General features: G+C 36.3%; 1 protein-coding gene and 1 pseudogene across 1 annotated transcript; one reads left to right on the top strand and one right to left on the bottom strand.

Annotated features, from left to right (window-relative positions):
• Window positions 1–686: 686 nt before the first annotated feature.
• Window positions 687–21,258, bottom strand: LOC130031014 (putative selection and upkeep of intraepithelial T-cells protein 1 homolog). Its single transcript, XM_056122226.1, has 5 exons — window positions 21,183–21,258; window positions 15,048–15,395; window positions 12,848–13,123; window positions 4,354–4,476; window positions 687–820 (listed from the first exon to the last, which is right to left on the bottom strand). The coding sequence occupies exons 1-5, from the start codon at window positions 21,256–21,258 to the stop codon at window positions 804–806; spliced, it is 840 nt and encodes a 279-aa protein (XP_055978201.1). The 3' UTR covers window positions 687–803.
• On the top strand, window positions 11,193–11,290 carry LOC130031177 (uncharacterized; annotated as a pseudogene).
• Window positions 21,259–22,915: the final 1,657 nt, after the last annotated feature.

The following is a 22,915-nucleotide window of genomic DNA, read 5'->3' as shown; positions in this document are numbered from 1 at the left end:
TAGGTATAAAAATGCTTTATTAATATACATGTACTATTCAATAAATTTTGGGAAAAAATGATATGTGTTTTTATCTTTATTTTGTAACTATTCCTACTAATTTCTTTTAAATAATATTTTATTATGTTAATATATTTTCCATTTTGGGCTATAAGGAACATAAGTTTGACTTTTGCAGCTCTGTGTTTAAAGTTCTCTTCAATGATGGTTTAATAAACTTTCTTAAGTATCAGACTTAAGTGGCACTGTCTTCTTGATGACATTCTTAATTTCCAATAGATATGATATTGGCATTCGTGGCCGCGCGACATCTTATAATCTCATTCCTACTTTGGACAAAGTGGCAGGCTACCGAATGTAACCTGCCCACATGGCAGAGTCTGGCAAACTCCCCGTGGTGTACCTAATACGCCAAATACCAGTAACAATGATGGGTTTCATTCTCCTAACCCTGAAAGAGCCTTGAATATGGCACTTTTTTACAAAAAAATTTCAGGGCTAGGACAAAGGAGACATTACTGGGGCCTGCTCGAGGCAATCGACGAACAACAGGATGGTCGTGATAGTGATCGTGATGATATTATGACATCATCTATAGATATGACATTAAATTACTGACATAAATACAAGAACTAAAAATGAATGCAAATTGAATACACAAATATATTTTATTTTTACTCCATATGGGAATCATTGATTGTAAAATTGTGGGATGACAGCTGTTTTCTCCTGAGATCTTAGCATGTTGTTCCAATGTTGTCTGTCAAGAATTTCAGAAGAGATTTGGATGCTTTTTCAATTCCTTAAATTTTTAGTAACTCTGTCAAGGAAATAAAATGTAATCAGGCATTATAATTTCATTTATAAATTATTATAAATATTAATAAAGCAAAGCATTTGTAATGGTAATTTATTTGAGAACAAGCTGATTTTCTCAGGTACAGAAGAAATTTTTAGAAGTCAGGAGAAAAAAACTGTTTACTTAGAAGTCATTAACTTGAATTAGCTTGTCTAAGTCAATGGAGGGAAATCTTTGTCAGGGAGTGAGCCTGAAAAGAATAAAAGCACTTCAGAAACGATCTGAATTTTATTTGTATATTATACCTGAAACAGAAGTAAATGGATTGCTAGATGAAATTGTGATCAAGATTATATTGTCTCTCTTTTTATCTTTCTCTTTCTTTGCAGTCTCATAACTCTGATACCCTAAGTCAAAATCTGTTGTATTTCTTTACTTGAAAAAAGATGTGGTATAACCAGACTGATTCTTATGTAAAAAGTTACAGTGTTATAGTGTATCTACATCTTTGTTTTTAAGTTTTACTTAGTATTCTTGTGCATCTTCTTCTGTTAGCCTCTTAATGGAAGAGGAGCTGAAATCTGAAAAACTGTGTAACATCAGATGTGGAATTGAAATAGTCAATATGAAAAAGTTAAATTCCTTCAGTGAAGTGATACAATGAAAGCAGCTGGATAAAAGAAAAACCCTAACAGAAAGTTGGGAGAACAACAGACAATTTTAAGAAAAATATAGTTCATTTTAAAAATTATTGAAAAATGATTTTGTCCTTGTCAAAGAAAATGGACTTCATTATAGAAGTGATTGACATCTATGTGATAACCATTTTTTTCAATTTTGACTATGTTATCCTGAGATTGTTACTATAAAATAATAACATATAAGCAATGTCATATTAACATCAAGCAAATATAGGAAGAATGAATTGGGGTCATTTTAGTTCACTCTCTTATGTAATCTTTAATCTAAATCAATTAATGCATCATCTGATCTTATGTTCAAATAATTCTGAGAAAAATTTAAAAAGTAATCACTTAGATCTTTGGCTGTTACAATGACTCTTTTGTGATCTTTATGGGATACAAAGCAACACAGTTAAGAAATAACTTTGCAACCTCATGTAAATGAAAACAGGGCGTGTTTCTCAACTTTTCTGGCCAGCTCCACTGTGAGAAAGTTAAAAGTCTCCCTTTGACTATCTTTCTTAGTTTCTATAGATCAATATATAAAAGTGACTATCATAAATGGAAGAACCTGTCTATAGGCTTATTACTATTTCTCCCTACCATTAATTCAGTGGCTATAGATACGATGACAGTGATAAAGTTGCTTTACCTGGTAGCCGAAATTAGGCATGAGTAGTATAAATTTGTTTCTATGGAGCACACACTTGTCTTTTACATTTGTTTAATCCCAAGGAATGGGTTATTTCTAAACATTTGAATAGGCAATAATGACAGTGATGACAAGCCAAAGTACTATGTATTGATCCCTATGTCTAAGCATAAAAAATGGTAAAATCTTTACCCAGCATGTCTGCTGAGGTGGAAACTGTCTGACACCAGACTTGGTGCACATACAATGCATATCAAAGTTTAGAGGTAGTTGTATTCAAGGACTCCAGGACAACTTTCTAATGTGCATTTCTGCTTTCCTTATCCAGGTATTGCCCTAATAAGGTATTCAACTGAGATGCTTTTCAGTCATTAATGCTCCTTTAATCTTAGGAAGGAAGGAGAAAATAGACTAAAACATTTTTCTGTCTCTAGTTTTCCTTTTTTTTTTCTCTGTCCCCCTCCTGACTTTGGTCATAAAATGACAGGTTACTTTTTAGCTAGACACTGTTAACCCAACCTGTGCTGCATGTCACTTGACTCTTGTCCAGATATAGTACATAAAGAAAGCAGAACTCGGAGGAGCCTGCATTACTCTTTTTTTTGGCCTCTGATACCATAACAATAAGGGATATAAGCTTGGCTGTTACTCTTCAGTTTTGTTTGTCCATATTGACCGCTTCAACACCTGGCAGCTCTCCATAGGTAGCACAAAGAAAACCAAAAATCAATGAATTTACAGTAATAAAAAAAGTAGGCAGAATATTTCTTGATATCATATGTTTTGGGCTTTTTCTACTTAACTAAATAAATTTCCCTGGTTTCCATAACTCGCCATGAAATTGCATTTTCTCCATAAGATGGAAACTTTCTTGTAATCAATAGTGTACATATGCCTATCCAGTTTTTATTTTTATCTTATTTTCTTTATTTGGGTGGGGATTGCACTACCCAGCAATGCACGGGGCTTACTTCTGGCTCAGTAATAATGCTTGATAGTATGTGGGGACCATATGTAGTGAAGGAATTGAAACAGGTTCAGCTATATGCAAGTAAAGTGTCTACTGTTGTAATCAATTACCATCACACACTGTTGTATTTTATGAGTTTTTTTATATTCTGAAAAATTTTATTTTATTTTCTGAATCAAAAATAAAGAGCTACTGAGAGTATTTCTCCCACACAGCAAAGCCTGGCAAGCTATCCATGATGTATTTGATATGCCAAACACAGTTACAATAAAGTCTCACAATGGATAAGTTACAGGGCCCGCTCGAGAAAATTGATGAACAACGGGAGAACAGTGACAGTGACAGTGAATCAAAAGAAGACTATCATGTTAAGTTCATAATGTTAAACTTTCCATGGATCTCTTAAAATACTTTCCAGCATTGTTAACAGTACTCAGAGCTACGTAAAAGTTGACATTCAATATCATATTTAAAAGAAAATTTTTAAAAGTAGAATCAGTCTCTAAGAATATTTCTCAAAGCTCAAAGCATTGGCAATTCTAGTTTTAAAAGAAAAGAGTTTGAATCATTATTGAAAATTTAAGTTGACAGTGGTTTTCAAGAACTGAAAATAAGATTTCTTGAACACAGGGATTTTTAAATTTTAAATTTTTGGAACCATGAATTTCTGGTAGAATATGAGAATTAAATATTAAAATTCTTACTCACAAATGATAATTTTTCTACTTATTTTCAGTTTCATAAGAAAAGTAGATTTGTGCAATAAATCAAGGAGTTTCATTTTTGGACGTTAGTCAGATACCTGCCGTTTTGTGAACATAGTTTCAGAAATGTTTCTTGCCTATATTATATGGACATTTACAAATATCTGAAAGAGAAAACTCTAATAGTGTATTTTTATATTGAATTTGAGATCAAAATAGAAGGAAGCACCTATGCCTTCGAAAAGCTTAATAAAAAACTTTACTGACTACTTCTAAAGAGCTAAAGTATCCAAGTCTAATTGAAAATTGTCACAGTTGTGAAGTCATCAGTGAGACTGTTTCTTGAATTTGAGACACAGCCCTAACTCCTAAGTGCAGAAACCCTGGAGTTTCGTGAAGGTGAAGGGAGTCTCATGCGGGACATGGGTTGGTTTCTTTCTCTCTCTACTAATTCAAAATGACTGGAAAGATCACTCCTTTGGAAAGTTGAGTATCAGTGAGAGGTATAATGACTTCTGAGTTACCACCCTTCTCATTCCACTTACCTCTGATTTTAAAGTAAATGAAGGAAATGACCATGGTAATGAAGACTATCAGAATATACAGGACCACCGTTATATCTTCCAGCCAGATATTATCCAATTGTGTATATGGCTCTGAAGCAGGTACTGTAGAGAGTACAGGAAATAGGTGTGCCATAGCAAGAAAAAGGAGGATGATTAAAAATTACTAACAGATTTACTTTTCAAGGTCCTGTTGATCCATATTCTCTTGGATTCCTATAAGGATGAGAGAGAAGTAGGCTGGGCTATTAGAAAGTGGCTGATCCTGGAGCTGAGTGTATTTGGGGTAAAGTTGGAAGGTGGTCACAAAGAGCCAGGTATCCATTTTTCAATTTCAGAAAAATGATACTTGCTCTGGGTGCTGAGAGTCTGAAGGAAAGATGAATACATTAAGCATTTATGTTCTTTATCTGGTGCTACAGGTTTCTTGGAGCTTCATGACGAAGTAAAGCCATATAGGATGGACAGGATCTTTGTGGTGGAAGTATACTTTCACCATTCTCAAAAGTATTCTTCTTAATTCGAAAAAAAATATATCCATTAAGAGATCTCTTCCGGGTGATTCTAAAAGTATAAAATAAGCTGTTTCATAACATTGGTTATGTCTTGTGCTGGGTGCACCACTGTCAACGACCAGATTATCTGTTTCCAAATCAGAATTCTGTCTAGAGCAATTACTTTTCTTTCTCAACAATTTGCCTCAATAAATTTTTATTTATGTATTTTCAGAGAAGTACACTGTTCTTGACTAACCATCATTTTTTTTCTTTCTTAGATCACACCTGGCGATGCACAGAGGCTATTCCTGGCTTATGCACTCAGAAATTACTCCTGGTGGTGCTCAGGGGGCCATATGGGATGCTGGAATCGAACCCAGATTGGCCGCACTCAAGGCAAATGCCCTACCTGCTATGCTACCGATCCAGTCCCCATAAATATCTTTTAAAAGTTTAAAGACACAGTTCTATAAATAATATCAAAACTGCTGTGGATGTATATGTAAAAGAAATGAGAGAATGGACAGATTCAGAAAGTTTTACTGTTGGATAAATAGTTCTTCTTTCTAACATTAACATTTAGTTTGACTTTTATTTTGTTTTTGTTTTAAGGTCACACCCAGCAGTGCTCAGGGCTTACTTCTACCTTTGCACTTAGGAATTACTATTAGCAGGGTGAGGGGCCATATGGGATTCCAGAGATCAAAACTGGGCTGGTCATGTGCATGGCAAGAGCCCTACCCACTCTGCTATCATTCTGGTGCCCTCTAACACTAAAATTTTAGAGATTATCAATACTCGTTTATGTAAAGGATAGAAGACATTTAAAAGAAAATGGAAACAGCCTTTGTGCACTGGTAAGGGACGTGTTGGAACTGTATATCTCACAGAAATTCAATTTTAAAAAGTAAAAAAAAGAATGAAGGACACAAAACGTTAGGAAATAAAATTAAAATGCTGTAAGTGTTTACTAAGATAACTGTGTGTTTAAACTAAGGTCTTTCTCTTCCTTCTTTTCTTTCTTTCTTTCTTCCTTTCTTTCAATATTATTTGGCTGAATATTTTATCAAGAGACGATAATTGAAAAAGAACACAGCTTTCAAAATGTCCCCATCTTTTTGATATCACATACCTCTATTGTAATGCAAAAACATACTAAGTCCGAAGATTAGGAAGAATGAAAAGGATAGTATCACAATGCCCCCTACCCAAGGAGGACACTTATCATGATGAAAACCTGAAAATTAATAGAGATATAATTATTTATTATTGGTGTAGAGATACTTTTTAAAAATTTTTATTAGCGAATCACCGTGAGGTATAGTTACAGACTTACAAACTTTCGTGCTTGCGTTTCAGTCATACAATGGTCAAGTACCCATCCCTCCACGAGTGCCCATTTTCCACCACCAATGGTCCCAGCATCTCTCCCACCACGCCCACCCTGTACCCTCCACCCCACCCCACCTCAGTGGCAGGGCATTCCCTTTTGTGCTCTTTCTCCTTTTGGGTGTTGCTGAATTGAGAAAAATGTACCAAGAGATAAGGGCTATAGTAATGAAGCATAGAGTTAAGTTCAAAGAAATAGCCAGCAAACTCAGGGATAAATAAGACTGCCTCTTGGTTAGAGAGATAGTACAGGGGTTAAGGGACATGCAACTGACCCTGGTTCAATTCCTGTCACTGCATATGGTCCTCTAAGCACTGCCAGGAGCGATACCTAAGTTCAGCTAGGTGTTTTACAAAACAAACAAAAAAAAACATAAATGAGAATCCCTGTGATTTATTGGGGTCAAAGAGCTGGTTAGCAAATGAATTAGTGAATAGCTAAGGAATTGTTTCTTCATTTTTTTAAGAGGGCTTGTTTATCTTTCACAGAATTTAATGCAATAAATTGGAATTCCGGAACTGCAGGCAGGGAGGTCACTGGAAAAGTGACATTTATTATTCTAAGAACATTAAAGGTGCATGCCTTTTGCCAAATGCATTTTATTTTCTTTCTTTTTGACTTTTTGGGTCACACCCAGCGATGTTCAGGGTTACTCCTGGCTCTGCACTCAGAAATTACTCCTGGTGATGCTCGGGGGACCATATGGGATGCTGAGAATAGAACCCGAGTTGGCAACATGCAAGGCAAATGCCCTGCCCGCTGTTCTGTCACTCTAGCCCCAACCAATTGCATTTTAAGCCCCATTATGCAGCTTAGTCATGAATCATGAAGGGGGGAAGCAGCCAAAGTATCCTCCATCTAGCCTGCAGAGAGATCATGTATAGCTCACATCTACTTCAACTGTGTTTTGACTACCTGTGTACACCTTTGACAATAGTGACAAGAGCAAGCTCAGTAGATAGGGAGTATCCACAGAAAGCAACCTAATGTACACAGGGGAAAGAGAAACCACAAAGGTGACCTGCCATGCTACTTCAGGAAAGTCAAAGGGAACCTTCCAACAGCGTGCATGCTGTGCTGTAAGATAAAGAGAACACATCAAAGCTAAAGAATCTTGCCACAAATGGGAAAAAAGCAGGGCTCTGGTGAATAAACAGAAATTTTGAGAAAACACTTTATTAATCCAATGATCAAAAATCTCCCAATGAAGGAAACCCCAGGATCAGCTGTTTTTCTGTGAGTTCTACCAAATTCTTAGAATTAATCCCAATATTCTATAAATTCTTCCTCCCAAAAATGAAGATGATAGCCAGGAGGACAGCTTAGTGGTTAAGGATGCATGTGTTGCATGCACAAACCCAATTTTGAAACCCAACACTGCATGGGGAGATGTTAGTCAAAGTAACATGTACAAATTTCCAGTTGTACAATGAATAACAATCTGGAAAACTAAATCACTAAAACAACATTATGATTATAGATAATAAAATTGTACTACATACTTAAAATTTGCTAGGAGAATAGATCTCAAAATCATCAGAAATGAAATGACTAATCTTTACTGTGTTGAAGTTGTTACCTAACTCTGGTGTAGTCATTATATTGCAATATCTAGGTATCAAATCAATCATATTTTGTACCTTAACTTTATGCAATTGACATCTATCAATAATTTATCAATAAAACTAGAGAAAGACCATCAACTGGATAATTAATAATATATACAATTATGTTTAAATACTCAAAAACATAAAGATAGGTCAAAGAAAAAACAAAATACAAGACCTTATGTGGTTTATATTAACTTACTCTCTTATCAATGGTGTGAACGTTGATGGAATATTTAACTTCATATAATTTTTAACATATGGAAAATGGGACATTAATACTATTTATCGCAAACTTTATCATGGAGTTAACTACACTAAAAATTGTAAAGAACTTAGTATAGAATCTTTCATGTAACATAAACTCAATAAATGCTTATGATGGCATAATGGTTCTTATTATAAAATTAATTCTTTCTCTTTGCAAAATATGAGTAATCTCAATTACTCAAACACTGGTTAGGTGAAGATGTACAGAATATTAGAGAATCCAGTGATTTCCTTTGAAACTGAGGGCAACCATCTCAGCGATGGTTATTCACCTACAACAATCTTTACAACAAGCTCTAAAGAGCTGTCTGGAAAAAAACAATTATTATAATTGGCCTTGGAACTTTCAATAGTTTACAAGATTCACAAAAACAAATTTTCAGTTAATAAAGGAAGTGCATTAAGAGTTTAATGAAGCAATTGAATGATATAATGTTTAAGTCATAGAAGTGTATAAAACAACTCTCGAGCTCATGTATAAAACAACTCTAAAAATTGGGAAATGCCAATAAGCATGTATAACATAAAAGAGAGTTTACTTTTGCAACACAGCAAGTAGAGATGTATAAGAAGAATGTATAAGAATGTATAATAATTGTGAATTTGTGTTTTTCTAGTGGGCCCTCCTCAAAATCTACATTTACAGGGTAAAAAATTGTGCTGTCTAAAAAATCACATCAGATAAGAGTTCAGACCAGAAAGGAGGATGGAAATGTTAGGGAAAATCTAGGACATGAGAGACTTGTAGGAATTGAACCCAAGTCCTTTGCTGACAGTCAACCTATGCTTGTTGAAACAAGGCCCAGGTGCAAAGGGATAAAGAGGCTGCAGAAGAATTCACTTTGAAAGATTGAAAGAACTGTAGGTGGAGAGATCTGTGATTTGACGTTCTTGCAACTGAGAACTCCCCCAAGTACACAGATTTGTGTGTGTGTGTGTGTGTGTGTGTGTGTGTGTCTATTCCAACTATTCACCTTTTCCATTTTCCATACAGCATAGTTGAGGATAAATGTAAATATTTTCTTCTAGGAAACTTAAGTTGCCTGGTGTTACAACTCTTCCTTCAAATACCACTTTTCCACTGCAAACTGTTCTGCAACCTCTTCTCAACCATTTGTTTTTAACATAGTCATTGAACTCTTAAGAAAGCAATCGTACATATGTGTAAACTGTATCTGTTGTTAAATGTTAGAAATCTCTTATTTTTTGTAAAAGAAAGCATAGGAAAATAATTTTAATTTTTTATTAAGGTAGAAGCTGGGCTGGAGCGATAGCACAGCGGTAGGGCGTTTGCCTTGCATGCAGCCAACATGGCCAACCCGAGTTTGATTCCTCTGCCCCTCTCGGAGGGCCCGGTAAGCTACCGAGAGTATCTTGCCCACATGGCAGAGCCTGGCAAGCTACCCGTGATGTATTCAATATGCCAAGCACAGTAACAACAAGTCTCACGATGGAGACGTTACTGGGCCTGCTCAAGCAAATCGATGAACAATGGGAGGACAGTGACAGGACAGTGAAAGGTAAAAGCAGTCCAGGTCTTCAGTAGAAAACTTACCACAGGGACAAAGGGGTAGGACAGTGGTGGAGGAAGTGGACATCTGTGTGGAGGGTGTGGTGTAGAATCGTTCATGTATGAGACCCTACTAATAACAGTTTAAAGCACAGTGCTCTTCCAGAACCCAAGAGTGGTTAGAGGACATATGTCTTACATATAACCCATGAGAGTAAACGTTTCTGAGAAGGATGGGTCTAAGAATACAGTTGCTAAAGTTAGTGTAGCTTTAGTAACCCCACCACACTTTTCATATCTTACCCAGTAAACATACCTTTCCATCTGCAACCTTCCATACAGCATGCCTTTGTGAAGACCAGCAGAAGAGCCACAATTAACCCCAGCATGAACATCCAAATATGAGGCCATGAAAACAGTGCATCTGAATTACAGAACCAGAAATGATTTATTAAAAATATTTTTCCAATTAAAACCCCTATAGTCCTGCCTGAGAGAGCTTAGGTGGTATATGGCAGATCTATGATTTCATAGATTTTAATTGTATTGGGATGAATTGGATGTCAACTTGGGAGGGGGCAAAACTGAATGAATTCAGGCTCTCCTTTTATTTCCATATATTTTCCTCCTTATATTCTCCATGACAACTGGAGAGAGGCAGGGCTTGCTTCTCTCCTCAAAATCTCAGTCATAGTCCATGAGCTAAGGTCAGTCCTAACTCACACCTTTCGATTTTGCATTTAGCGTAAGAGCCATTCTGTATTCTCCAATAGATCCACTGGGTTTAGCACGATTATTAACTACTCTTAGAAACACAACCTTTCTTTCCTATTCATGCAAAGAAGCCTCCTTAGTTTTCTTATTTGTATAAACATGTGTCATTTTGTTTGGGGGGGTCTGATGCTTTTCTATGTGGAGAAGGAATTCTCTCACTACAATAATGCAGTTCTTAGATACAAGGGGATAACTTTAAGAGATTGCTAGAAAGCTGGTCAAGAGTTCTGTGCTTTCCAACCTTTGACTCTGAGTCTGTATTTGCACTTTAGTGTTCACTGCAGCACTATTTACATTAGCCAGGATTTGGAAACAACTCAAGTGCCTGAGAATAGACAATTAGATAAAGAAATTATGGTACATTTACACAATGGAACACTACACAATTGCTAGGAAAATGAAGTCATGAAATTTGCTTATACATGGAAAGTATCGTGCTGAGATAAATGAGTCAGAGGGAGAGGGACAGATATAGAATGACTGCACTCATTTGTGGTTTATTTTTCTAAATAAGGTAAAGGTAAAGGTAAAGGCCCTCCCGTTGTTCGTCGATTTGCTCGAGCGGGCCCAGTAACGTCTCCATTGGAGACTTTGTTGTTACTGTGTTTGGCATATCGAATACGTCACGGGTAGCTTGCCAGGCTCTGCCGAGCTGGGATTCAATAAAAATAAATGTTTCACAATTGGCTTAAAGGTGATCATTAGGGCAGAGTAAGGTGGTATAGAATCCCACATTATCCTTTTAAAATTAGTTTGCCAGTGTAGTTCTTATTATGCTGTATGTAAGAGAGAAGGTTAGCACTTCCTTTGATAAGGACAAAAGAGGCATCAGCCTAAAACACACATATAATTAAGAGAATCCTTATTTTTTTAAAGTATGATAGTTGTAAAAAAATATGATAGTTGTGCAGGCAAGGAAACTTAATGAAATTAAAGAGCTCTGGAAAGAGGGAATACCTAGAACAAAGACCTTGGTCAAGAATAATACTAACATGGTTGTGAACAGCATAAAATTATCCATGAAACACAACGGGTAGGGTGTTTGCCTTGCACGTGCTGACTCAGGTTTGATTCCTCTGTTCGTTTGGGAGAGCCCGGCAGCTACCAAGAGTATCACACCCACATGGTAGAGCCTGGCAAGTTCCCCATGGCGTATTTGATATGCTAAAAACAGTAACAAGTCTCACAATGGAGATGTTACTGGTGCTCGCTTGAACAAATTGATGAACAATGGGAGGACGATGTTCTAGTGCTAGAGTGCTACAGTCAAATGTGTAATTAGAAACATAATTCAGGACATAGTGAGGCATTTTATTATAAATAAAATAGGTAACTATTTGGGGGAATTGAGAAAAGGGTGACATTGTATGTAATATCAGTATTTGGAGAAAATTACACAGCAAACAGGAAGAAAAGCATTTTTTGATGTTATGCTATGCCAGTATTCAGACTATGGATGATGGTGTTTTGTACTTGGATGGCAACAATAAGATGTTGAGGAATTATTAGATGCTAGATAAATTTCAAAGGGTAGAAGACTAACATTATCTCAATAGACATGATATAGCATGAGAAAAAGATGAAAGTCAGAGATTTCAAGAATTTTTCCCCTGAAAATATAGTGTAACCATGACAGTGAATTAAGCAACTCAGAAGGTGATTAGTAGTTTAAAGGGGTTTTTTTGTCTTTTGTTTGCGTTCTTAAAATTCAATGTTGGAATTTTGAATTTAGAGATGATACTAGGTTTGGGAATGAGATTTTTACAGAAGTTATTAATAATCCACTATAATATTGATGATAAAATGTAAAGGCCCTCCCGTTGTTCATCGATTTGCTCGAGCGGGCCCAGTAACGTCTCCATTGGAGACTTTGTTGTTACTGTGTCTGGCATATCGAATACGTCATGGGGAGCTTGCCAGGCTCTGCCGTGCGGGCGAGATACTCTCGGTAGCTTGCTGGGCTCTCCGAGAGGGGCGGAGGAATCGAACTCGGGTCGGCCATGTTGGCTGCATGCAAGGTAAACGCCCTACCTCTGTGCTATAGCTCCAGCTAATATTGATGATAATGAGAATGAATTAAGTTCCAGGAGAGAAAAAAACTCAAGAAACTAATTAGGAGAAGGCGGAGTGAAAAAGATAAAAGAGCAAAAAGGATAAGGTGGACTATAAGGACCAAAAAGACATTGGTGGAGGGTGCTGGGACCTTAGTGGTGATGAGATCTACTAACTATATAAAGACCATAAGTGTTAACAGTATTAACCATGTTGCCTTAACCAGACCAACAACGAAAACAAAAAGAAGTAAAGTGAGATGATGAGTAAATAAAAATAATGCAGTGGCAGAGAAACCAAGTGAAGAAAGTACATTAATTTCTCATCAGTTTGCAAATTTTATGGCAATGACCCTCAGAAATGACCCTACTCTCACCTTGTAGGACAATGCGTGTGATCTCCTCTTGACCAGTCACTGGGTTTCGAAGGGAGCAAGTGACATTTCTATGGGATCTAATAAGAAGAGTCATCTTCACGCTGAACAATTTGTCTTTATCCTGTAAATATGATTCTGATGTAGGTGGAATGGTCTGTCCTCTCTCATCTCTCCATTCCATTTGAGGCCGTGGGAACCAACCTTCAGAATTACACTCTAATAAAATGTCTTTGATAGTAGATGGATGCACAAGAATTTGTGTCTCTACATTTGTCGCTGGTTAAAAATAAAAAGGCAAAACAGTATCTTTAGGTGAAGGTAATGGGAACGATATTCAAATATAATGTTCTGTTATTCCTACTCTAATTCCCAGGATCTTGGATATAGCCAAGCACTGCCGGGCTCTGGTTTTCTCTGACATCTTAATCAAAGGGTAAACAGGATAATCCAGACTAAAGAGTTGCTACATACAAACTAATAAAATTGTACCAAAAATAAGAGGAGGAAATGCTTGTTCGTTCTTCAATTTACTTAAAATTATTCATTGGCTACTTGCAAAGTTTAGAAAACTGCACAAGTTTCTGTGATATAAAATGAAGGTCATCAAGATTCCACCTCTTAAAGAATTTTTAGGTTGATGTTTCTTCTGTGTCTCCATAACCACCTATCAGCTGTCACAATAAGTCACAAGTAAACAATCGGTAATTAAAATGAAAAATTTAAATGAAACTTTAATCTTTATATTATTTTTATATAACAGATATTTACATAAAACAGGTATTAGCAGTATTTGTCAGTCTGGAGAAAACATATTTTTGAAAATTTCTAAGACATTGCCTAGAGTATTGGCAAAACTTGCCTAATAGGCTGGTAAAGAACAAAAGGACAGAGATTTAAAGTGCGAGTCTAGTTTTGTCCAATAAAATTTCTACAAAATATAAATATTCTGAATATGCACTCTTTAGTTGCTTTATTCCAGGTGATACCATTAAGTACCAGAGGTGTGGTCAGTGATACTATAGAATTAATTTTTAAACTTAATTATGAAGTATAAATGCAAGTAGCTCTATGTGATTGAGAGATTATCATGTAAATGACTTAGCTCTAGGTAATAAAATTAGTAGCATAATAGTCAACAAAATATTAACACCAGTGTGCCTAGAATCCTACACTCTGATCACATGTTCCTGTAGCACTTCAAGATACTTAAAGTGCTTTATATTTTCACAATTTTTTGTCTTTCAGAAAACTTCAAAAGTGAAAAAATGGACTTAAATACTATATATCACATATGTAACAGAGGACTCTGAAGATTGTAGGTCAAGGTTATTTGAAAGTTATTTCAAAACTTATGAGCAATCAGTGAAGTGAGTAAGAGAAGAATGAAAATAAGACTTATTGATTTATCTCACATATAGTGTTTTATATTGTATAAAATTTCTATTCCATAAACATCCCCCTATGTTTAATCAATTTTATTTATTTTTGTTTAAGAATTATGACTTACAAAGCTATAAAATTAACTTGTATCTATAACATAATTTATTAGGTAACCTGAACCAAGGTAACTGCCAGTACTATTAAAAGGATACAAAGGCAAATAAATTATATGCATTTATATCTCATTGATTTGCTCGAGTAGGCCCAGTAATGTCTCCATTTTGAGACTTGTAGTTACTGTGTTTGGCATATTGAGTATATACTCTCAGTAGCTTGCCGGGTTCTCCAAGAGGGGCGGAGGAATCGAACCTGGCTCAGCCAGACTGGCTGTTTGCAAAGCAAATACCCTACCACTGTGCTATCGCTCCAGATATATGCATTTATATCTATAGTTTCATTAAAAATTTGGAAACATTAAAATTAATTATCATTAAGTAGACTATTGAAAAGATATATCTAGCTTATAGTATCAAAAATCACTGATATCTATCACATATTTAAAGGATTTTTTACGAATATCTGTTGATATTTTACATATCAGTAGCATATGTAGACATAGGAAAATAGGTTTTTCATGCTTATAAAGGAAATAGCACATATATTCAACTCAAATCTGCACTTTCTAATTTAAAGATTAAGTGTATTCATTTGAACTTGTTAACCAAATCATGTAAGATGAAAATGATGAGAAACACTTAGAATTTTCCTAAATGGATTGAGAATCATAGATGCACATAAAACCCAAGGAGCCCATCCTCACCTGTGACCTTCAATTCTGTGATGGCTTCGTCATAGAATTCACCATCTTGGAATAAGCAGTGGTATGGCCCATCATCATCAACTCTGACACCAAGGATCCTGAGGGTCACTTTACCCTCTCCAATGTCTTCTTTCAAGAGCTCTGTTCGCTCCACGTATTTGGAAATTGTTTCTCCATATATGTCTTTGCCATCCTTGTATAAGTGAACAGGTTGTGTATAGCGGTTCTGGAACCAGCGTATCTCCATGTGTTCTGCACTTTGTGGTGGGGAAAGCTGGCAACTGAGCTCAACTTCCTCTCCCAGAGAAACCAAAACATGTTCCTGTAAGGCAGTCACTGTGAACTGTCCTGGGAAGGGATTTCATAATGGCTATTTGAGTGTAAGTCAAAACACACACAAACAAACACACACATACTTCCATATTTTATTTATTTATTTATTTAAAATTTTTATTAGTGAAACACCATGAGGTACAGTTATAGACTTACAAATTTTTGTGCTTGGGTTTCAGTTATACAGTGATCCAGTACCCATCCCTCCACCAGTGCCCATTCTCCACCACGAATGATCCCAGTATCTCTACCACCTGCCACCCCCCTCCCCATCTTACCCCACCTCTGTGGCAGGGAATTCCCTTTTTTTCTCTCTCTCCTTTTGGGTGCTGTGGTTTTCAAAAGAGGCATTGAGTAGCAATCATGTTTGGTCTATAGTCTACTTTCAGCATGCATCTCTCATCCTGGGAGGACCCTCCCGACACCCTTTACTTGGCGCTCTGTTCTCTATCTGAGGTGCCTTTTCCCATAGCATGTGCCCCAAAAGAGGAGAGAGAACAAGAGGGAATTTCCTGCCACAGAGGCAGAGTGGGATGGGGGACATGGGGGATGGGTGGGAAGGACACTAGGATCATTGGTGGTGGAGAATGGGCACTGGTGGAGGAATGGGTACTCGATCATTGTATAACTGAAACCCAAACACAAAAATTTGTAAGTCTACAACTGTACCTCATTGTGTTTCACTAACAAACATTTAAAATAAATAAATAAAGTAACAAAATGGGAGACTAACACCCAAGAATAGCCGAGATAAGTACCAGGAGGTTCACTCCATGGCTTAGAAGCCAGCCACACTTCCATATTTTAGTAAGTTCTAAGAAACTATGCTGCCATAACTAAGTCACTTGTAACTTGTTACTAATAGACGTCACATATATTTTATAACATAATTCTTGAAGGGTAATTTGAACTCCCAGATTTTTAGACAATACTTGGATTATTAATGCCTGGTTCAAACTCAAAGAAATGTACCCTTGGTAAAGGGATGGGTATTGAAACCCTGTATGACTGAAACTCAATCACGAACAACTTTGTAACTTGTGTACTATTATAATTCAGTTTTAAAGCAAAACAAAACAAAACAACCACCTATCAGATTACCTCCTCAGATTAGAGAAATTCTCACCAATCATTGCTTAAACTGGCCCTTTTTTACTCTCCATCATTCTTTTCCTTGGAATTCCTGTGATTGTTTCTCTTGGCATTATAATTAAAATCCCTTAGATTCTTTATTTCATTCCCATTCTCTTTTCTATAGACTCGTTCTTGCTGTAGTTTAGTATATCTTCAAATGCACCAATTCAATATTCAGCTTCATCCATACTGCTTCTGAGACTTAACACTGTATCCTTTAGTACCTTTACTTCCATTCAAACATTTATCTCATTTTTTTCTATCAGGATCTCTTTAAGTTCATTGATTATTCAGATATTTTAAGACCATTGAGTATCAATATAGTAGTTTTCCTAAAGACTTCAGGAAGTTTACAGAGGTCTGATATTGCTGGGAATCTTTCTGAACTTTTGATGCCCTCTGTTAACACCACTGAAGGTTTTCCCCCACATTGTCCCTGTTTCTACATTAATCAGTGACTGGTTGGGCTGAGCTGGTGCATGTCTACCTCCAAAAAATGCTCTTCATTTGCTATATCAGGCAGGGCATAGGACCTCTGCTAACAAAGCAGGTGTGCAAAAAACCACTCCTTTTAATGGCAGGGCAGTGATAGAAATAGTCTGACTGAGACACCGCAGGATTTGCAGCAGGGTTCTGAGTGTATGAGGTAGGTGAAATAGCTGCCATGAATTTTGGGATGTCGAGGAAGGGTGGAGAATCCAAAATGTTGCAGGTGTCAAAGTCTGTCTCACTCACACAGAAATGGGGACCTGGAAGAAGGACAAGCTATTGAACACCCACATTTTTTCTAGGATGCAATTTTCAGGTGAGAAAAGCAGCTACATTGTAAGAGTCTTTTTTTTAAATAAAGTTTTGCTAAGATTATCAATTAGTCAAAATATATGGGTTTTGTGTTCAAAGCTACTGAGCCTCACCACCACCAAAGTGGCTATAACGCTCTATCACTGTCCCTATTTCACCTCAGTCATCATTCTTCCCTGTTTTTCCCCCGGTGGATTGGTAATCAGTATTACCAAACAGTTAGTCACTTTGGTAATACTGATTACCAGTTTTATATATAAACCAAGGGAGGGTTTGTTGTTTAATATTGTCTTTCACGGGGCTGAAGCAATAGTACAGCGGGTAGGGCATTTCCCTTGTAAGCAACTGACCCTGGTTGAATCCCCAGCATCCCATATGGTCCCCTGAGCACCACCAGGAGTAATTCCTAAGTGCAGAGCCAGTAATAACCCCTGAGTATGGCTGGGTGTGACCCAAAAAGCAAAAAGTGTAAAATAAAATTGTCTGTCACCTTGTTTTACCTCTGTATCTACAGATTACTGAGTTTATACTGTATTTCTCCTGCTTCCCCTAACTTACTTTAACAGTTTCATCTACATTGCATCAAACCACTTGATTTTCTTAGAGTTGCATAGTATTCTGTTGTGTTTTTATATACTACAAGCTTCTTATCCTTGAACTTTGTTTTCATTTCCTTGCTGTTGTACTAAGCACCAAGATGAAAACAGGTCGGGCCGGAGCTATAGTACAGAGGGTAGGTCGCGCGAAACTGACTTGAGTTCAATTCCCAGCATCCTATAAGGTCCCCCAAGCACCGACAGAAATAATTCCTGTGTGCAGTGCCAAGCGTAACCTCTGAGCATCACCAGGTGTGACCCAAAAAGCAAGAAAAAAAAGGAAGACAGAAAACTGGAGTGCATATGTCTTCTAAACTAATGTTTTCATAAATCCACCAGTGTTTATGTGCAAGAAAAAGAGGAACCATGGTGAACGGTATCAAGCATTTATGTAACAAATTTGAGGATTTCGGGGCTGATCAAGGAAAAGGCAAGCCTAGACATTTCAGTACTGTGTGGCTTATATTTTAAAAACACTTAAAGACTATTACGTAGGCAGAAGTCACCTCATAAGATACTCTAGAGGCATAGGAAACCACCATCTAGAAGTGAAATGATCAAGTACCCTTAAGAGAGAGAAGTGTTATTGAGAAAACTTGTGATTCTAAGTAACGTCACTGCATAGCACGGATTGTTGAGGGTTCTGGAGGGTAACAATGGTTCAAGGGTCTTAGTAGCTACAAGATAAATCTTTGACTAGCAGATGTTGGGTACCATTACATCTGATAACAAGAAGATTAATATTCGAGAACTGAAAAGTGCTTATTTGGAGAACTTTTTAAACAATTGGATGTGTCAAAACAACTTTGATAATAGCAAGCTTTTGATTTATGATTCTTAGCTTGCTTTAAAGAATGAGAGCCATTAAATTCATTTATATAATATTTGTTCAAAATCAAAGATCTATAAAATATAAAGAGTTAACCCAAATGCAAACTTGAAATGTATTTAATAATAATCTATCAAATCATAGAGGTGCATTATAAAGAAAAATACCCCCAAATAATTCTACCACCCAAATGCAAGATATTAATAAGAAATAACCAGTGGACAGGGGAGGAAGAGATAATGAGTTTATGTGAAAATTCTGCATACTTTGTGAATAATTTCTCTTTAAACCTACAAATGTTCTACAAAACAGAGTTAAGTAAAACTTAAAAAGTCAATTATGAGGACAAAAATGTAATTATAGTAGTATATTATAACCTATTAAATTTTATAAAATTAAATTTTAAAACAAAATAAATAAAATCAATTTGCTCCAGTAGGCCCAGTAACGTCTCCATTGTGAGACTTGTTGTTACTGTGTTTGGCATATTGAATACGTCACAGGGAGCTTGCCAGGCTTTGCCATGCAAGCGAGATACTCTCAGTAGCTTACTGGGCCTGCTAGAGCAAATTGATGAACAACTGGAGGACAGTGACAGTGATAAATGAAATATAACAAGTGAGTCAATGAATTTAATTATTATAAATTGGTAAGAATTATTTGGGATAAGTACAACAGATAAAAATTTAATTCCTAATGTTGTAGTGTTCTTAAAAAACAATGAGGGATGGAGCCAGAATGATAGTACAGAGAGTAGGATGTTTGCCTTACATGAGATCAACCCAGATTCAATCCCTGGCATCCCTTATGGTTCCCCAAGCACTACCAGGAGTAATTCCTGAGTGCACAGCCAGGAACTCCTGAGCATCACCGGGTGTGAACCCTCCTAAAGAAAACCAAAACAGATAAAAAGAAAGATGAGGGAAAGACAAGCAGTGCAAAGGAATCATGGACTGAAAACAAGCAAACACAGGCGTGGAGGACCACTGACATTGGTGATGGAGTCGTGAAGAAGCATTGCAAGTATTAAACAATATGGAAACTGTTCTAAAACAACCCAGGCACTTAAAAAATTAAAATATTAAAAGGAAGTTGACACTGGTAGTAGGATTTTTGCTGGAACATTGTCTAAATACAATTAAGAATAACTTTGTAATTAATGGAGTTTTAAATAAAAAAATTTTAAAAATCAAAATATTAAAAATATTTAAAGCATTTAATAAGAAAAATGTACATTACCTCACGGTGATTCACTAATATAAATAAAATTAAAAAAATAAAAAATTAGAAACAAAAAAATCATACTGTAGAGTCAGCAGTAACATTATTACAATGTCTGGACTAAACACCAGAACACCTTATCTGATCTCTGTGATTCTCACAAATCTTCAAAATACCTCTTCAATCTGAATAAGGCCTTATTCACCAATCACCACCTTGTACATCTTTATTGAGCCATCATCATTTCTCACCTGTGTCTCCTACTAGACTCTGCACATCCCAGTTTATAAAACAGTTATATATACCCCCCCAAAAAGAAAAAATGCACGTTAAAAACCTCACTCATTAATAAAAATTAAAATGTTAACAGCAGATTAATTTGTAACATTTGGAGAGATACCTGTGATATCTGTAAAACCTGTAATAATCAACAAAAATGAACCACCTGACAATCATATATACCTTTGGTGGAGGTGTAGATTGGAAATTATCTTCAGACGATATTTCTTTTCAACATTATCATAAAATAGCAAGTAAGCTTTGGGTTCTATTGGTAGTAACACTTTCCATTTATGTACTCATAGGCATGTTCACATCATATTGACAAGGATCTTGGTGGAGCATTAACTAAAGATTGTATACCACTTGAGATTTCTCCTATTTAATAAGTAATTTTTGCTAGAAATTTTGTAATCTCGTGTGCTGTTTGTCGTCTCTGATTTTTCATTTGTGTTTATAAATAAGCCATATTTATTACTGTTTTTCACAGATCCTCTTCTAAGTGCAAATTCTTATCAGTTGTCTAAACTCTACCAGTCTATTTCATCCTTTTTATCTGATGCATTCATTAACATAAATTTCAAAATAAGTCCTGGAATACTTTCTCATGTATGACTTATAGATTAAATTATGACTCACTCATATAAATACTGGGATCTCAAGGGAAAATAGTATGTCTTTCTCTATATTAGATACTTTTCCCTAAGTCTAAGAGAAATTTTGGTACATAATAAAAAAAATCTTAACATTCACTTATTAATGATATTTATTTTCCCATTCTCAATATGTGTCCTACATGTGATTCCCAATCATAAGATGTAAATCGTATCCTCACTATATGACTGCTTATTAAACCTAGGAGAAAATGAACAGAAAGCTTATTCCTTTTTCTTCCCTATTTTTGCATAACTGATAATACCATGGAATAAGATACATTCATACCTGAACTTACAGTTATCAACTGAACAAGAATCACGGTATAAGAAGGGATGATGAAAGATAGTTCTGTCGTTCTCATTATGCCTGTGATAAGAAGTAACGTAAGTTAGGAAAAAGTGACAACATAAGAAGTTGCAGATCAGATAGTTCCATATATTTTTACTGTGTATTGAATAATTTTAAAGTATTCCCAATTATATTTTAATATCAGAAAAACAATGGATAAATTTTAGTATGCACATTTCTGATGTAATATTTCAAGGTAAGGTAAAGGTAAAGGCCCTCCCGTTGATCGTCGATTTGCTCGAGCGGGCCCAGTAACGTCTCCATTGGAGACTTTGTTGTTACTGTGTCTGGCATATCGAATACTCTCGGTAGCTTGCCGGGCTCTCCGAGAGGGGCGGAGGAATCGAACTCGGGTCGGCCATGTTGGCCGCTTGTAAGGCGAACGCCCTACCCGTTGTGCTATCACTCTAATATGTGCAAGCTAATATGGCAACCACACTTCACATACTGCCTCATAAAATGTTCAACAAAAGTCACCATTAAAGGATAGCTTCCTTCTTAGTGAGACTTCACTTGTTTTCTGGTTTTGAAATGCAGTCAGGTGTGCTCTTTCCCTAAGGAACGTGTGCCCCACATGCAGCCTAGGCAATAAGGTCCATTCACCAATGCACCCAAAATCTACGCTCATCCAGTTTGTTACAATGAATAGAGAAGGAAAGAAAAGAAGAGGAAGGAAGGAAGGAAGGAAGGAAGGAGGGAGGGAGGGAGGGAGGGAGGGAGGGAAGGTAGGAAGGAAGGAAGGAAGGAAGGAAGGAAGGAAGGAAGGAAGGAAGGAAGGAAGGAAGGAAGGAAGGGCATAAAAAGTGCTCAAGAAATGTTTATAATTTTTCATCAGTTTGTGAATGTAGTGTAAAAGGTAAGGTAAAGGCCCTCCCGTTGTTCATCGATTTGCTCGAGCGGGCCCAGTAACGTCTCCATTGGAGACTTTGTTGTTACTGTGTCTGGCATATCAAATACATCACGGGGAGCTTGCCAGGCTCTGCCACGCGGGCAAGATACTCTCGGTAGCTTGTCGGGCTCTCCGAGAGGGGCGGAGGAATCGAACTTGGGTCGGCCATGTTGGCCGCTTGTAAGGCAAATGCCCTACCACTGTGCTATAGCTATAAATATCTGTAATTTAAACTAGGGCTTAAGAAGGGAGTTTTATACTTCAACCAGTCATAAATATTTAATTTTAAAAAATAGATGTTCCAAATTTAAGAATAATAGAGAATATATAACTTAAATTAAAAAAAAAGAAATGTTATCTCTGGATATTAAAGAGAATTTTTAATTGTATTACATATATTTGAAATATGATTCTGCAAGTCATGGATGAGCTAGAAATAGGAAAATCAGGTAAAAAATGTAATACTAGGTGTGTTCTGTTGAGTAAGGAGTGAATCATCAGAATAATAATAGAAAAGATATAGCAATTATACTACAGCAAGAATTCAAAGAGTCTATGAATGCAGAAAATGAGAGATTCACTGTCTCCTTAGATTCCAGAATGTGTTTTATGTGGCTAAATTGTGTAATTTAATCACAATGGTAATTGGATTATTTTGCTTGTTTGTTTCATTGTGCCAGATATCAAATCCAGGGCCTCGTAGTTGCAATGCGAGGACTTTCCTGTAGAGCTACATTCCTAACTAATGTCAAGAATATGAAGAAAGAAGTAACTGGGTGCA

Source organism: Sorex fumeus, unplaced genomic scaffold (assembly GCF_029834395.1).
Source record: "Sorex fumeus unplaced genomic scaffold, SorFum_2.1 ptg000045l, whole genome shotgun sequence".
Taxonomy (NCBI): domain Eukaryota; kingdom Metazoa; phylum Chordata; class Mammalia; order Eulipotyphla; family Soricidae; genus Sorex; species Sorex fumeus.
The sequence above is the reverse complement of the archived record's forward strand: the minus strand, read 5'-3'. Positions and strand labels throughout refer to the sequence as shown.

What these genes read in the sequence shown, in the direction of transcription:
- LOC130031014 (XM_056122226.1), bottom strand. Translation starts at nt 21,258, where the DNA reads ATGAGAACGACAGAACTATCTTTCATCATCCCTTCTTATACCGTGATT. An exon ending in CACAGAATTGAAGGTCACAG is followed by an intron (nt 13,124 to 15,047) that starts GTGAGGATGGGC and finishes ATTTTTAACCAG; the next exon opens with CGACAAATGTAGAGACACAA. An exon ending in CACACGCATTGTCCTACAAG is followed by an intron (nt 4,477 to 12,847) that starts GTGAGAGTAGGG and finishes TACTCTCTACAG; the next exon opens with TACCTGCTTCAGAGCCATAT.